This window comes from Panthera leo, chromosome B2, assembly GCF_018350215.1.
Source record: "Panthera leo isolate Ple1 chromosome B2, P.leo_Ple1_pat1.1, whole genome shotgun sequence".
Classification (NCBI taxonomy): Eukaryota; Metazoa; Chordata; class Mammalia; order Carnivora; family Felidae; genus Panthera; species Panthera leo.
Window position 1 is genome coordinate 34,849,600 of NC_056683.1, and position 15,964 is coordinate 34,865,563.

Here is a 15,964-nt window from a genome sequence, read left to right on the forward strand (position 1 = left end):
GAGACCCCACCGTGCAGCCCTGCAGCCGGTGGGAAGAACAGACGCTCAGGGTCAACAGAGGAGCGGCTCTCACACAAACACCGATTCAGAAGACGCGTTCTCAGCTAACGCGAAAGTAGGTCCCAGCCTCCCCGAGACAGAAAAACACTCTGCCTGCATATGCAATGGTCCGCAGACAAAGGGGCTGGAAGAAGCCACCAGCACTCTGCCCCTTAGAGTCACAAGCCACACTTGCTTTAAAACACATCAGGTTCACGGTGTTTTCTCACACAGTTTTATTCAGAAGTTTAAAATGTGGGCATTTTCCCCTAAAACAAACCATCCCCTGCCACTCCCCACACACCATCACCACTCCTGTTAACTTCTCTTGAGCGTGCTTACCACACATACTTGCAAAACACCTGGGGATCAAAACGTCAACTATTGGGTAATACAAAGGAACTACCAAGTTACACAAAAGAATCCCATTTACTTCCTTGTCACTAACAGACCACGAATGAAAGATTAAGGGGCAAACATTACCTTCATCCAAAGTTAATACTTCCCTATATTCCTTTTTTTTCTTCCTCTAAGACATTAAAACCCAAAGCAGTTTCATTTACTACTGTAACTCTGATATTACCCCATTTTTCTTTGCTGAATGGCTGAGCTAGGACACACTGTCAAGTTGATCCTAACCTCAAGCCTAGCAGAAAGCAGACTCCCAGTTGTAGCTTGGCCATGATGCTTTGCAACAGGCAAAATTACCACACAGGTGCAAATGATGCTTGAAGAGTCATCAAAAATTTTAAAATAATGCATTAAAATGGAGCCTCCACATTTTTCTGACGCAGCAAAATTCCTCTAAAGGTGGTGGCAGCTGTGAAAGAAAAGGCACTTTGTGCTAAAATTCAGAGGGTCTCTCGTGAGAATGCCACAGCGGAGAGGCCTGGTCAGCCAGAGCTGCAGGCTACCCTTTGGGTGGAGGCGCATCCCCCAGGAAGGCATCTGCAAAGGAAAAATTCGTAATCATGATTCCAAGGCAAAATGGTTACTTAAATCGGAGAGGAGAAATACCGAGAGAGAAGACAAAACACAGCTGCATCAAGGACTGAGGAGTGAACTTTACACGGATTCGTAGGCTGGCTCTGCACTTTCTAGGGGGCTGGTTCCTTCACTTCCAAGGAGGTTCCAGAGACCAAGCAGGAGCAGCACCTTAGCCAAGAGAGGTTCCAGGCTTCCTGCCTCTGCCCGGACTCTCCCTGCTGTGTTCCCAGGAAGGAACCGAGTTCCTGCTGGCAGCGCCTGCGGCTATCGCTGGTCCACAACAACGTCCGTCTTACGGATTTTCTGATACGGCCATGAAGAGACACTGAAGGTTTTCCCCGTGATCTGGGACTCCTTGGCAAGGCCCCGTGGCTTCTGGGCCTTCTGAAAGCAGTGAGAGATGGAGCTAGTATCCCCCATCAACACTCAGAAAAGCAGCTTGAGTATTTTAGATGGGCAGGAGGAGAGAAATCACTGGATTGCGGGTCTTTATGCTAGTACCATAAATAAAGTGCACCGTGAATGGTGGCTATCCAAGCCACTCGCCCGAGGCCGAGGTATGGGGAGAAGCCCCCCACCACCCCCTCAGAGGACGGTGGGGCATCTCCTTCAGCCAGAGTGCTGGCTGCTGAGGCTTTCGTTATTGCTTTATTTCCTTAGTACTATGGAGCTTTTAGCTGTAAAGGAAAAGAAATACTTGGTGGGCTTGGCAGAAAGCGTGTCTGTCACAAAAATCATAGAAATTGGCTGATATTCAGTAAGTACGTGTTACAATCTCAATAATGTTTGATGATGGCTGTTTTTTCTCCTTCATTCTGATGAACTTAGGAAAACGAGTTTTTTAAAACCTCTATCAAATTGGCTCACGATGCTTCTGAAGAAGCAGCACAGCTGTTTATGGCCGATGCAGTAGAAATGGTCGTCTTTGTTCTACAGGTTTTCGGATGCATTACGGAAGAGACTCCACTTACTATCGCATTTCAGGAGTTTACCATGACACACCGGTGGGTTCCGGAAACTTCTTGGAAACTCTTTCAAAAGAGCATGTGAGAGGAAAACCGCAATGTTGTACAAAGAACTCCGCTCCATTTAGGGTTCTAGTTCAAGGATACTATTTTGCTGCTTTCATGTAGGAAGGTATTGCCCCCCGAGCCGTGAGGCCCTCAAAGCGCTTGTATGTGTAATTGATGAAGACCCAGTCTTTGTTCTTGTAGTCAGTCTCAGGGTGATTACTTGTAGCCACTGGGAAAGAAATAGATGTGAGAATTGATTCACTGCCTCACCCGAATGGACTACTCAGTACTGAAGACATGACATTCTGAAGAAGATACCACAGTTTCTATTTGGGAAACATTGTTTTTCACTCTGCGAACTGCCTGCGTTTGCTTGCCTATGTTCTTTGAACCTCCTATTTTTCACGGATACTTTAAAAGTTGTATTTTCCCACTTCTGTCATTTCAGGTTATCTAACCTTTAATGTAACAAATAAAAACCAAAGAACAAACCTGTGTGATTTACCCATCCAGTTCAAACATGGGAGTTTGTATTCAGTCTCCATTCGACACGGTGTCACTGCTGCCCAGCATTAGCACTGGAAAACTACTCGCAAAGAACCGAAAGAACTGACGTTCCTCTACCTGACTTGTAAACACAACCCCAAAATGGGAGCGGAAATGATGTACCTATGAGGCAGCAGGAGGCAGTGTTGGTGATATTACCTGTTGGCTTAAGGATATCAGACTCCGGAAACTCATCGAAGTTTGAGGTATCATCGATGCTTTTGATTTCAATAGATATTGCAGCAGGTCTCTCTCTGCCAAGAACAGACATGTCAAAAATGACTGTGGTCAGTAATCACGCGCATCACTGCTGATTAAGTCTTTCTCCAAAAAAGCCCTCTGGTCGGGGCGCTGATAGCACAGAGCCTGCTTGGGATTCTCTCTCTTGCTGTCTGCCCCTCCCCGGCCTGTGCTCACTCACTCGCTCGCTCTCAAAATAAATAAACTTAAAAAGCCCCTGGGTCTGACGTGGGAGGACTATCCGTTGGCAGGCAGCATTTACTTTCTCTGAAAAGCTCGCGACACCGAGCGACCACGCCACCTGACCGCATCCAAACCAAATGAAAAAATACAAATAACAATTTTTCACAGCTGGGAAGAAAGACAAAAATAGTGAGAAAAACGAAAATCTAAACTTAATGCACTCCCCTCAAGGCCTGCCCTGTCTGTAAAAAGGGCAAGTAAACCTCTGGGTGCTCCCTCACGAAAGGCTCTGCGCCTCCTTCTACCAGAGGTTGTCAACAAAGAGAGTGGCTGAGGCGGAGGTAAAACTTACAGGAATGTAAGTCAGAACACAATCACGAGAGATGACGTCTTCGCCTTCTGTCTGGCAACCAACCAACCTGAGTAAGAAGGTCGGACGGCAGCAGGCGGTGCAGGCTGTTGCTGCCACTGGCTGCGCTCCGCAACCGCCACCGTGGCCCCGTCCACCTCCCTCCCCACCCCCATCCTTCTTCCACTTTCTTCCCTACCTCCCTGTGCGTGGGGACAGCCCTGCTGGTGGCCCCCTGGTATAGAGAAGCTGGTGTGTTCTAGGTGAAAGCAAGGGCAACGTGCTTCCTAGGTGCTCCCTTCACCACAGAACCCGAAGTTCACTTCACTCTGGAAATAACTGCTGGCTTCCCCATACCCCACGCCACACGGCTGACAGGAAGCCCCAACTCCCAATCCTCACCGCGAACAAAGACAAGAAAAGACCCTGAATCTCTGAGCAGCTCTCTTCCCTTACGTGACTTACCAATAACAGTGTTTCTAAATTACTATTAAACAAATTACAGACTTTCTAAAATAATCCCAAAAACTTTTATATGGCTATACCTGATATGTTCCCAGTCAACGCCTTCAAAAAAAGAGTTACTTTTGATTTCCTCAACTCCAGGGGCTCCAATTCTATGTTCCCACTCACAGCAGAATCTGGAAAACACAGAGGCCTTTCAGCATACCTCAAGTAATCTCTTTGGAAAAAGAAAAAGAACGCCCCCCTCCCCCCCTTTTTTAAACAGAGGGATGGGAGAGAGCAGGGGGCAGACCCAGGTAATAATTTAAGTTTAAAAATATGAATTCATTCATGTCAAAAAGCCTGGGTGGGAGGTGTTCTCTAATACCTCAAAATTAGATCCTTGGCTTTCTCAGAAATAGGAACTTCTGGAGGAAAAGTCAGAGTTTCTTTCCAGTTCATCACCTTCTTATATGTCTCTTGAGGGGTCTCAGAACAGAAAGGTGGGTAGCCTGTAATAAAAAAAGCACTTCAGAGCTTTTACATCCCAGAACTTTGAATCCGCCTGAAGTATTCTCCTTAAGATGATTCTATATATCTTCAACCCTCCATGACACGCACAAGATTTCCACTCATTCCAGAAAACATCTGAACTAATTTTTCATTCTCCCCCAAACTCCTAAACTCAAAGTGAGTTTGTGCTTCTGGTACCACAAAAGGAGCCGGCTCAGAGCTGAAGTTGGGAAAAGAAGGGAGGACACACAGAGGCTGCACACATGGAAACCACTGCGCCCAAAGAAGAAGGAAAGGGTGGAACATCATTAAGAAATGACTCCGTTCTAGGAATATCCTTACGCGGGTAAAGTGCCAAACAAGTTGGTAAGAAAAAAAACAGGGAGGCGCCTGGATGGCTCAATCCATTAAGCGTCCGACTTCGGCTCAGGTCGTGATCTCGCAGTTGGTGGGTTCGAGCCCCACGTCGGGCTCTGAGCTGACAGCTCAGAGCCTGGAGCCTGCTTTGGATTCTGTATTTCCCTCTCTCTCTCCCCTCCCCCGCTTGTGCTCTGTCTCTGTCTCAGAAATAAACAAACATAAAAAGAAAAAAAAAAAAAAAAACCACAGGCTTTAAAAGTGACCACCATGCCTCTTACTGAGAACTACAGGCAAGAGGATAAATACTCTCATACCATATTACTCCGCGTGCTCTCCACACAGATTACATCTGCCTCCACCGGCATCCATCCAGCGTCTCCAGAGACAATGCCGCCAGAGGCCACACTAGTCACCCACAGAATCACTCAGTGCAGCCACGATACACTTACTCTTCTAGTGCTCTCGGGCATATGACCACTCCACCCCCCGCCGACCAGAGTGTCCCCCAAATACCCAGACACACCATCCAAATAAGAGGGAGAGAGATCAGAGGATTCCATGCTTTGAAGGCTTAGAGAAAGGAAGGGGACAGCAAATAAGTGAAGAGTATGTGAGGCAATGCCCAGTTAAAGTTCCCTGCATACAACGAATGTTTAACAAATGTCAGTGACTGAAAGAGCTGCCAGATGGAGAGGATGAAAATGCAGAATGGATAAATGATCAGCAAAGCAACCGCAGGATGCCAGCAGGCCAGAGAATATACTTGGCTATTTGACGGCCAAGCTTTCTGCCTAGGAAACTTCACGTTGAAAGACAAGAGGGGAGAAGTGCTTAGACCACCCCTAATCGAAACAGTCTATTATCAGTATGCGACTCAACCCTGGCTGCACAGAGAAAGCCCCCTGAAAGCATGCAACTTACCGATAAGCATCTCGTACATGATCACGCCGAGCGACCACCAATCACAGAGCTTGTTGTACCCGGTCTGCATGAACACCTCAGGAGCAATGTAGTCAGGAGTGCCTACTGTGGAGAAAGCCTGAAACAGGTAGCACGCATCAGGGGGGCTCAGCAGGCAGGAGGGTGCCCAGAGTTCTGCTCCAGAGACCAAAGGTTTCAAGCACCATCTACGGCTACCCCCAAACTAACTGCACAGGATGGCCCAGGAGCTTCATGGCAAGTCTGATTTGCCAGAGCACTTCCAAAATGAACAGTGAGGCGAGAGACCATTCCCAAATACAGCCAAAGCCCACAGTCCACCAGGACACAGGATCCATGTTCACTAGTACCGTAAGTGACTGAATACCCAGAGAATGCCAGGCTCTGTACTTAAATGCTTATGAGCCTATTTAGTCCTGACACAACTCGGTAAAGAGGACTTTAGTAGTCCAACTTTGCAGATACAAAAAATCTAACTCCCAAAGCAGCTTTGTTCACAGGCTCAGAACTAGTTAAGTGGCAGAGCTCAGTGTGCAAATTTAGTACCTTGTCTAAATCCTCCCTCTTTCTACCACCAACATTCCTCGATTTGACAAAATCATAAAGGGAAGCTTTATTATCTATCACAAGCTAGTCATATCCTATAGGTTAGAGATTTACATCAATTTACCAAACTTATTTATGTAAATAGTTCTTAGGGGAAATTTTTCTAAATTCAAGTAATCTACTGTCATATACAAGGACTACAATACTAGGGGGAAGTACACTCAGAGCCTTCCACTGTGCTCAGAATTTGAGAGTTTACAACACAGAAGACTCAGATTTATCTAAGTGCTTCTGATATTATAGTACTTTTTTTTTTAACATTTATTTATTTTTGAGAGAGAGAGAGAGCACACGAGTGGAAGAGGGGCAGAGAGAGGAGGACACACAGAATCCGAAGAAGACTCCAGGCTCTGAGCTGTCAGCACAGGGCCCGACGCGGGGCCTGAACTCACAAACTGCGAGATCATGACCTGAGCTGAGGTCGGATGCCCGACCAACTGAGCCACCTAGGCGCCCTTGTAGAACTTCTAAAATAAAAAAAAGTATACCTGTGTTGTCTTTGGAAAATATTTACTAAGGAATACTGCAAACATACAGAAAAAAAAAAACAGGACAATACAACACACGTGTACCAACTGCCCATACTAACAAGATGAATAATCCGCCATATTTGTCTCAGATCAACTTTTTTAAACACAAAACTACACAATTAAAACCAGATCCTCCCTCCTCTCCTACTGAAGTCAAAACCACCCTAAAGTTGCAGTGCTATGCTTGTATGAATATTTGCATAACTGGCATGATATTACTTCCCGAACATTTCAACTTTTAATAAAAGGTTTCATCTGGTGCTTAATTATTCTACATAATGCTACAACTTGCTTATTTAACTTAACATTATGATTTTGAGATTTATTCACAGAGCTCTGGCTCACCCATTTCACTGCTGTACACCTGTCCATTATACAAATGTCATAATGTTTTTTTTATCCATTCTTCTGTTGCTTCTAATGTTTCACTATGACAACACCTGAGTAAACATTCCCGTGACACCTCCTAGGCACTACAGTGAGAATTTCTCTCGAGGATATACCAGAAACAGTATCACTGGGTCTTGCATTATGAACATCTCCAACTTAACCAGATGTCTTCCAACTAGCCTCCAAAGTGGTTATACCCATTTAAACACCCCCAGCGGGGATGAGCTCCTGGTATTCCATATCTCACCAACACTTGGTTTTGTCAGACTTTCTAATTTTTGCCAATCTGATGAACATGAAATGGGATCTTATGTTTTAATTTGCATTCCCTTTATTTCTAGTAAGCTTGAACATGTATTTATATATTAATTAGCCACTCAGGTCTTTTTTCTGTGAATTCCCATTCAGATCCTTTGCCCGTTTGTTTTTTTAGTTGCATTATCTTTTTTTTTTTTAATTGATTCATTGGAATTCTCTATGAATCACGGCATTAATCCTGGGATTCAGGAAATTAATCCTTTTTAGTTTTAGAAATTGAAAATATCTTCTCCCAGTGTGAGGATTATCATTTTTATTATCATTTTTAAGTGATGTGATAATTTATTATATACCCAAAAATGTGTGATTATCAAATTATGAGGCATGATAATAAAAATGAATAACTATAAGTTCAACTAAAGAACTGAATTATTCCCAATGTCATTAGACCTAAATTTGCACTCCTCTCCCTTCTGTCAGCCCACCTCTCCTAACCTCCTAATCTGACCTTACAGGTCAATTTTGTTTATCATTCCTAAAGAAATTTAATTTTGCCCACGTCTCTCTCTAAATGAGATCTTAGTTTTATTTTGGGGCTTTGTAAAAATGATGTCATTCTACATGCAGTCTTCTGCTATTTTTCTTCTCAATGTCTTGTTCCTAAAATTGGTCCATGATGTCACATGCAGCTGTAGTTCAACTATTTTCATGGTTGTAAAATATTCTATCCCACAGTGTAACCATTTTCCTGTCTATGGACACTGGGTTAGTTCCAGTTTTTTGCTATTGCAAAAATGCAGTGAACATTCTTATCCATGGCTCCTGGTTCCCAAGCACAAGATGCCCCAGACCATATGACTAGGGGCAGAAGTGCTGCTTGTAGGGCATGCACATGAATTATAAGATAATCCCAAAGCAGTGGGAGCATGTGGCTTATTTTTCATTTGTTTATGTCTTTCAATATACAGAAGGGTTTTTTTTCCTTTAAAGTAGTAAAATCAAGTTTTATGACCGGTACTTATCTTCATATTTAAAAAAAAAAAAAAAATCCTTCCTTACTCCAAGATCATGAATACACTGCCCTGTTCTTTCTTCTAAAATTTTTCAAGTTTTATTTTCCATCTACAATTTATTTTTGTGTATACTGTAAGGCAGGAATCCATTTTTTCCATATAGAATTGTACATTGTTTTTTCTTTTTTACATGGTTTTCTCTTAAATACAAATATTAAATAACAGAAATGCCAGTTGTTTCAAAGTCTGAGACATGGGGGCGCCTGGGTGACTCAGTTGTTTAGGCATCTGACTCTTGATTTCAGCTCAGGTCACGATCTCACAGTTCATGGGATAGATGGAGCCCGCTTGGGATTCTCTCTCTCCTTCTCCCTTCTCTCTGCCCCACCCCCTGCTCCAATGTGCACGCATGCTTGCTCTCTCTCAAAAAAAATAAATAACTTTAAATAAAGAAGTAAGTAAAAATAAAGTCTGAGACACGGACTGGACCCTCCCCAAGAAGTATTTTCATTCTAATTATAAAGGCGAAGAAACTACAGCAACCCTTCAATTCAGAAAGTAGATTTATTACAGCAAAGCCAAGCGCTAAGTAAATCTTATTTGTTAAAAGATTTGTATTATAAAACCAGGGATTGGGGTGCCTGGTGGCTCAGTTGGTAGAGCATGTAACTTCACCTCAAGGTTGTAAATTCGAGTCCCACGTTGGGCAGAGATTACTTAAAAAAACAAATATAAATATTTTAGCCCAGTGGCCAAAAGTTAAACCCTGGCTTGCTTTAAAAAAAAATAATAAAAAATCACAGAAGAGCCTTATCTTATGTTAGCTTCCAAAACACAGGTAAATATCAGTTTCCCAATAATGCAGGAGCTACTATTTAAGAAACGGTCTCTTTAGTGGAGGCCCTCAACCTTCACTATACAGTAAAATCACCCAGAGTCCTTTCAAAAAATCAAATACACAGATTATATGCCCCAAACCAACCGAATCAATCTCTGGGAGTGGGACCCAGACATCAATAGGTTCTGAAGTCCACAGGTGATTCTGATGTGCAGCCAAGGTTAAGATCTACTGCTCTATGGAGAGACACAATAGAAGCATCTGATCAAATTTGTTCCTGGCATTTCCTAACCCTCAACACGCTATGTAAACAGTTTTTCAACCACATATAGAATTCAAACACTTCAAGAGTATCAGAGTTCCTAAGGAAAGGAGACTATGATGTGACTGACTATACCAACCTTAAGTATCCCCAAGTTAACGTTAGAAAAAAGATAACAAAGATGAATTTCAGTTACCACATCTCCAGAAGTGTTTGGTTTAAGACCATGCCTCCTCCACGGCCCAGGTTTAACAAAAATATTCATTATGCTCATAGCATGGTCTGAGGCCTACCAGTGGGCCTCAAATCAAAAAATGCAAGCCTTTCTTTTGATGCTTTCTTAACCTTACAGGCATCCTTTTTCACCATGACAGCCAGCTACTACCAGCGACCTACTCAATGAGTTACTAAAGATACTACAGAGAACTCTGATTCAGCGTTTCACTAAGAATAAGAAGTCTGACCGAACACACTATTTGACAAACCTGCCAAGTCACTACCGTATACACCGACTAGCAGAGGTGCCGCCATTTCTAGATGATACATGTGCGTGGCCATCATTCCGAGTTAGTCATCATTTTCCCCAGCCGCTACTCTTGCTTCCTAAGACCAGTTGTTAGTTTAACTTTACCATCATTTACCTCATTTGCTATGGGCTTCTAACAAAGCCTAAGAATGTCGTGATACACATTTCTATGATGTCCGGTCAATAATTTTCCAAGAACTAGACACTGGACTGCACTTCAAATATAAATGAATGATTCGGAATAAAAGTTTGCCTAGACTGCAATATTTCACTGGTTAATCTATACTTATTTAAATAACTTCCAACATACTATCAATAGGTAAATGCAATAATGTTACTTATTTTTAAGCTTGTAGGACATAATTTCATGTGTATATACTTAAATACTTATAAAGTAAATTATAAGCACTTCCCTTAAACTGCTCTCCAATTTTTATCACTAAGTCCTCTTTTCCACCACAAGGTAGGAAAGGGTGGGGCAGGTGAATTGAAGAGTCTTGACTTGCCTAAGTGAATCAAAATTGTAAAAGTTTGAGACCCACTGCCTTAAAGTTCTGGGTAGGTATTTGTAACTTAGTTTCATCTTGAGAGACCTCCAGCTTAAAGATAACCCCTTTACCACCATAAAAACAGGCAACAAGGGGAGTAGGAAGGAAAGGGCTTGTCACGAACGTAAGAACTCAAAATGAAGTCCTCCACTGAAAATGTCACAACCTGAACAATACTATCTTCCCTCCTTCAAAAGATTACCTTTCGCTCCACGGACACAATGACAGCGTTCTATTAAGATAATCTTAAAAGCAAGGAACAGATGTGCTGTAAACATTTACTGAATGCAAATTTATGTACCTATTTTTAAAATTTGTTCATACTTGGTTTGTAGCATTTAAGAAGCCACAGATATTACTTACTAGCTGACGTCTATTTCTTTTCCAGGTTTCTGCTTTCCTTTTGGAATTCATGTTCTGGAAAGCTAAAAGTAGAGACGACAAGTTCTAATCAAAGTTCAAACAGGTATGTTTACTACTTTTTTGGGCTGGTTCAAGCCACATGAAGCCTTAAAGTTTTGCTTTTCTGCCCATACATTAGTAACTCTGAATAACACTTCCCAGCAAGTCTGTAAATCCAAATCAAAGGCACTGAAGCATTAGCTCAAAGAATCATACAGTCACGTGGATCATGTGGCCAGGCCTTCATCAGAATTACGGGGAATACAGTTTCATCAGAAGCAAAGGTCCCAAAGTGGACCTAGACATTGATAATTTCTCAAAGCTACCATCAAGTTTCCAAGAATAGTACTTGGTACATAATCAGAGACTTCTGAATTTATAGTACATTTTTGGCTTAAGTTCTCCAGGATAAACTGTAACTGTACCACACAGTTTCAATGGTTTGACAGGACTGGAGTGAAAGTAACACTCATAAAGATCAATGTCTTCCTGCCACAACAGAAAGAAGCACCTGGGATAAATCTAATCTGGAGCTGGTCCCAGGACATTTTCCTCTACTACTTTTGCTTGCCTGCCCCACATTCATCCCCAGTAACCTTCTCAGTAGAGCTCCAAAGAAGGCTCTTTGCAACATCAGCCTTAGTACATCTGGTAGCACTCATCTTGCCTCACATACAATAAAAACCACAGGCACACCTGAGAAGATATTTTTATTCTCTAGATTCATGCCAGGAGAATCTCCTAATCTGTCCTGCATATTTTGGTTACCAGGGTAACAGCTCTTCTATGCCCAGGTAAGGGATAAAAAGGCTAACATCATTGTTTACACTTACTGAAATCACTGGGGAGGCTGTGGTTCAGATTCCTATAAAATTCAGTCCTATGTGCTTTTTTCAGTCCTGTGCAAAGGCCAAAGTCAGAAAGCTTCACGTGGCCCTATGGGGAAGAAGAAACAAGGTAATGGATGAACATTCATGGATGTAGAACAAACATTCTGTTCTCTAGCTCCTTATAGTATCCAATACACCTCCACAAAGTATACTGTCTTTTTTTCTTTGATTATAGGGAAAAATAAATTAAAAATAAATTTTTAAAAGATCACCCCAAATCCTATTATTCGAATAAAAGTATTTCAATTCTTACATATTATCTTTTTGTCCAAACATAAAATTCCCAACATAGTTGAACTCTCCATGGCATCTAAAAATACTTTTACTACTTCTTGGGGCTCCTGGGTGGCTCAGTCGGTTAAGCGTCTGGCTCCTGGTTTCAGCTCAGGTTGTGATCTCGCAGTCTGTAAGTTTAAGCCCCAAGTCAGGCTCCGCGCTGATATGCAGAGCCTGCTTGGGATTCTCGCCCTCTCCCTCTCTCTCCGCCCCTCGCTCTCTCAAAATAAACTTAAAAAAATAAAGATATTCTTACTACTTCTTAACCTAATGCACTCAAATATTCCTGTGTTTCTATATGGTCTTCAAAATCACCATTTTTAATGTGTACATAATATTCAAATGACTTAGTACATCATTGTTTACCTAACCATCCTCCTCATACTGGGTGTTTATTCCATTTCTAATTCCTCACTCCATGTAATGTGGATTATAAGCACCCTGTGATAGAGAGGGTCTGTGCCCCCAAATCTAACCATGCACGGTACAGAGGATGGTCTTAATAAATGATTGTTAATGAGTAAATAAATCTTTGTTCATATAACTTCTTCTCTGCTTGAACTATTTCATTAGGATACATTCCAAGGAATAAATTATTCCAAAGACAGAGAATAAACTTTATTACATAGTTCTTGACAAATGTTGCTATACTGTATTTCAGTCATAAGTGTCTGACTTTATCATACTCTTCAAGGAACACTCACACCTCCTCTGAGCCAGGCCCCACGCTTTAAATGTGTAATCTCATTTATAACTCTTAAGTCACATTTCACTGACTCAGACTCATTAAATGGCTTGCTGGTGAAATGGCAGAACCAAAACCAAAAATCAATCCATGTTCCTTCTCCCAGACCAAGATTCCCTTACCCTCTCCAATCCCCTGATCCCACCTGGAAAATGGAGATAATGATATCTTCTTGGTAGGAATGATGACAATTAATGCATGTAAAGATCTTAACCTAGTGCCTGGCACATAACTAGCTCTAAGTAAGAGACAGGTGTTCTTGGGGTAGTGAAATTTCAAGTAGATAAGGAGGTAAAACCAAAAATAGGGGAGGGAATCCTGATGCTCAGGGATCTACATTGCTCAAGGTCACACACTTAGAAGTGGTGTGGCCAGGGGCACCGGGGTGGTTCAGTCAGTTGAGTCCAGCTCCTGGCTTCAGCTCGGGTCATGATCTCACGGTCTGTGAGTTCAAGCCCCGCACCAGGCTCCGTGCTGATAGTGTGGAGCCTGCCTGGGATTCTCTCTCTCCCTCTCTGTTCCACACCCCCACCCCCTGCTGCTGCTTTCTCTCTCAAAATAAATAAATAAACTTAAAAAAAAAAAAGTGGTGTGGCCAAAGACTTCAACATCTGTGATCTATCCATACCACCTTCCTCCAGGACATCCTTGGGCCTTAATATACAAACTTCTCAGGATACATGAGGCTACAGAAGCCCTGCTCAGATGGGTCAGTTTTATTTTGTTTTGTTTTGAAGAAATCCCATTAGGTTTGGCCGTGTGTGTGTGTGTACCCATGCGTGTATATATGCCCAACAAAGTAAACTGCCAAACAAAGACAGATTTGAACCTGCTAACCTGGTATCATTTTTTTCAGATCTTTAAACAACTTGTTGTATAAGTCAAGGAACAGAGTTTAATTTAGAGTTCTCAAAATTACATTTCACCTGGACACCTCTAAGAAAAGAGAGTGTCTTAAAAAGCAGTATCTGGAACAAATGCTATTCAAGCCTAAATTTTCAGGGAATTCTGTAGGTATCCTAAGTATGTGGCAGGAACTCAAAACATCTACACTTTCACTTCTAGAATCTGTATGGTTGAACACCGAAATGAGCTCGCTTGTGAAAACATCTTTCTACAAGTCTGGGCTAGCATCTTGTAGAGAGTAAACCTGCACCTAAAAGGGTTCCCCACTCCTCCTCATTATATTGAGGCCCCAAGTTCTTGGCTTTCAATATGTCTGCTAGACCTGAACAGAGACTACAGGGTGCAACTAAACCTGCACTAAGGCACCTGGGGCACAGGATCAGGGCATCTGAACCTGACTACACAAAGTAGGGCCAGTGCTTTATTAAAATATATCTGAGGGGCGCCTGGGTGGCTCAGTCGGTTAAGGGTCCAACTTTTGGCTCAGGTCATGATCTCATGGTTCATGGGTTTGAGCCCCACGTCGGGCTCTGTGCTGGCAGCTCAGAGCCTGGAGCCTGCTTTGGATTCTGTGTCTCCCTCTCTCTCTGCCCCTCCCCTGCTTGTGCTCTGGCTCTGTCTCTCAAAAATAAACATTAAAAAAATTTATATACATAGAATGACAGAAAAATACGTTTATATACATTAACATTTTTTTTAGGTTCAGAGAACCTTCAGAGAAGATTCTAAATCTTTCTTTCTTTTTTTTAAGTTTATTTATTTACTTTTTTTTTTTTAATTTTTTTTTTAACGTTTATTTATTTTTGAGACAGAGAGAGACAGAGCATGAACGGGGGAGGGGCAGAGAGAGAGAGACACAGAATCGGAAGCAGGCTCCAGGCTCTGAGCCATCAGCCCAGAGCCTGACGCGGGGCTCGAACTCACAGACCGCGAGATCGTGACCTGAGCTGAAGTCGGACGCTTAACCGACTGCGCCACCCAGGCGCCCCTTATTTATTTACTTTTGAGGGAGAAAGCAAGCAAGGGAGAGGCAGAGAGAGGGACAGAATCCTAAGGAGGCTCCATGCCCAGTGCAAAGCCTGATGCAGGGCTCCAACTCACAAACTGTGAGATCATGACCTGAGCCAAGATCAAGTTAGACACTTAATCGACTGAGCTGCCCAGGTGCCCCAATATATACATTAACATTTTAAAAGCAGAATACCAAGCTACAAGCTACTTTTAGGATGTTAACTGTATATCAATTATAGACACAAACAGAGAAGGTATTGAAGCTATTGTACCAAAATAGTGGTTATCTTTGAATGATGAGATTATAGGTATGTTTCTTCTTTATAACTCTTTGTACTGTTCAAATTTTCTTCTGTGCATACACATTATTCTTATGATCACGAAAAAGAAATTATTTGATAAATCTCCAGCCTTCTTGAAATAGAAAGATAGTTTTTTTAAAGAACCTACACCAAAAGTTCAGGTTTTTCTTTTTTTTTCCTTTTTTTTTTTTTTTTTAATTTTTTAATATTTATTTTCGACACAGAGAGAGAGACAGAGCATGAGTGGGAGAGGGGCAGAGAGAGGGGGAGACACAGAATCCAAAGCAGGCTCCAGGATCTGAGCTGTCAGCACAGAGCCTGACACGGGGCTTGAACTCACAGGCTGTGAGATCATGACCTGAGCCGAAGTTATACACTCAACCGACTGTGCCACCCAGGCGCCCCAAGTTCAGGTTTTTCAAAGACAGCAAGAAAACTATTAAAAGACAAGAAGAGGGACGCCTGGCTGGCTCAGTCGGTGGAGCATGTGACTCTTGATGTTGGAGTTGTGAGTTTGAGCCACATGTTGGTGTAGATTACTTAAATACATAAAAAAAAGAAAAGAAAAGAAAAGAACAGAAAAATACTCAAAGAATTCAATTCACTTTTCTCTTTAAAAGTCCAGACAACAATTCTGTGTAACAGAACAGAACATTCTAAAAAATTTTTTAATGTTTATTTTTATTTTTTCAGAGAGAGAGAGAGCACAAGCAGGGAAGGGTCAGAGAGAGAGGGAGACAGAGGATCCAAGGTAGGCTCCACACTGACAGCAGAGAGCCTGATGCAGGGCTCAAACCCAAGAACTATGAGACTGCAACCTGAGCCATAAGCCAGACGTTTGACCAACT

At 42.3% G+C, this 15,964-nt stretch overlaps 1 protein-coding gene across 2 annotated transcripts in view; it reads right to left on the bottom strand.

The window, feature by feature from the left end:
• Positions 1–260: 260 nt before the first annotated feature.
• Positions 261–15,964, bottom strand: part of STK38 (serine/threonine kinase 38) — a 41,962-nt gene continuing 26,258 nt past the window's right edge. For both annotated transcript variants that reach the window (XM_042938580.1, XM_042938579.1), the window contains exons 8-14: positions 11,820–11,922; positions 10,948–11,009; positions 5,596–5,713; positions 4,190–4,313; positions 3,903–3,998; positions 2,745–2,839; positions 261–2,268 (exon numbers count right to left, since the gene is read on the bottom strand). In XM_042938580.1, the coding sequence (XP_042794514.1) occupies positions 2,138–2,268; positions 2,745–2,839; positions 3,903–3,998; positions 4,190–4,313; positions 5,596–5,713; positions 10,948–11,009; positions 11,820–11,922 (729 nt within the window). In that variant the 3' untranslated portion in view covers positions 261–2,137. The remainder of the gene's footprint in view (positions 2,269–2,744; positions 2,840–3,902; positions 3,999–4,189; positions 4,314–5,595; positions 5,714–10,947; positions 11,010–11,819; positions 11,923–15,964) is intronic.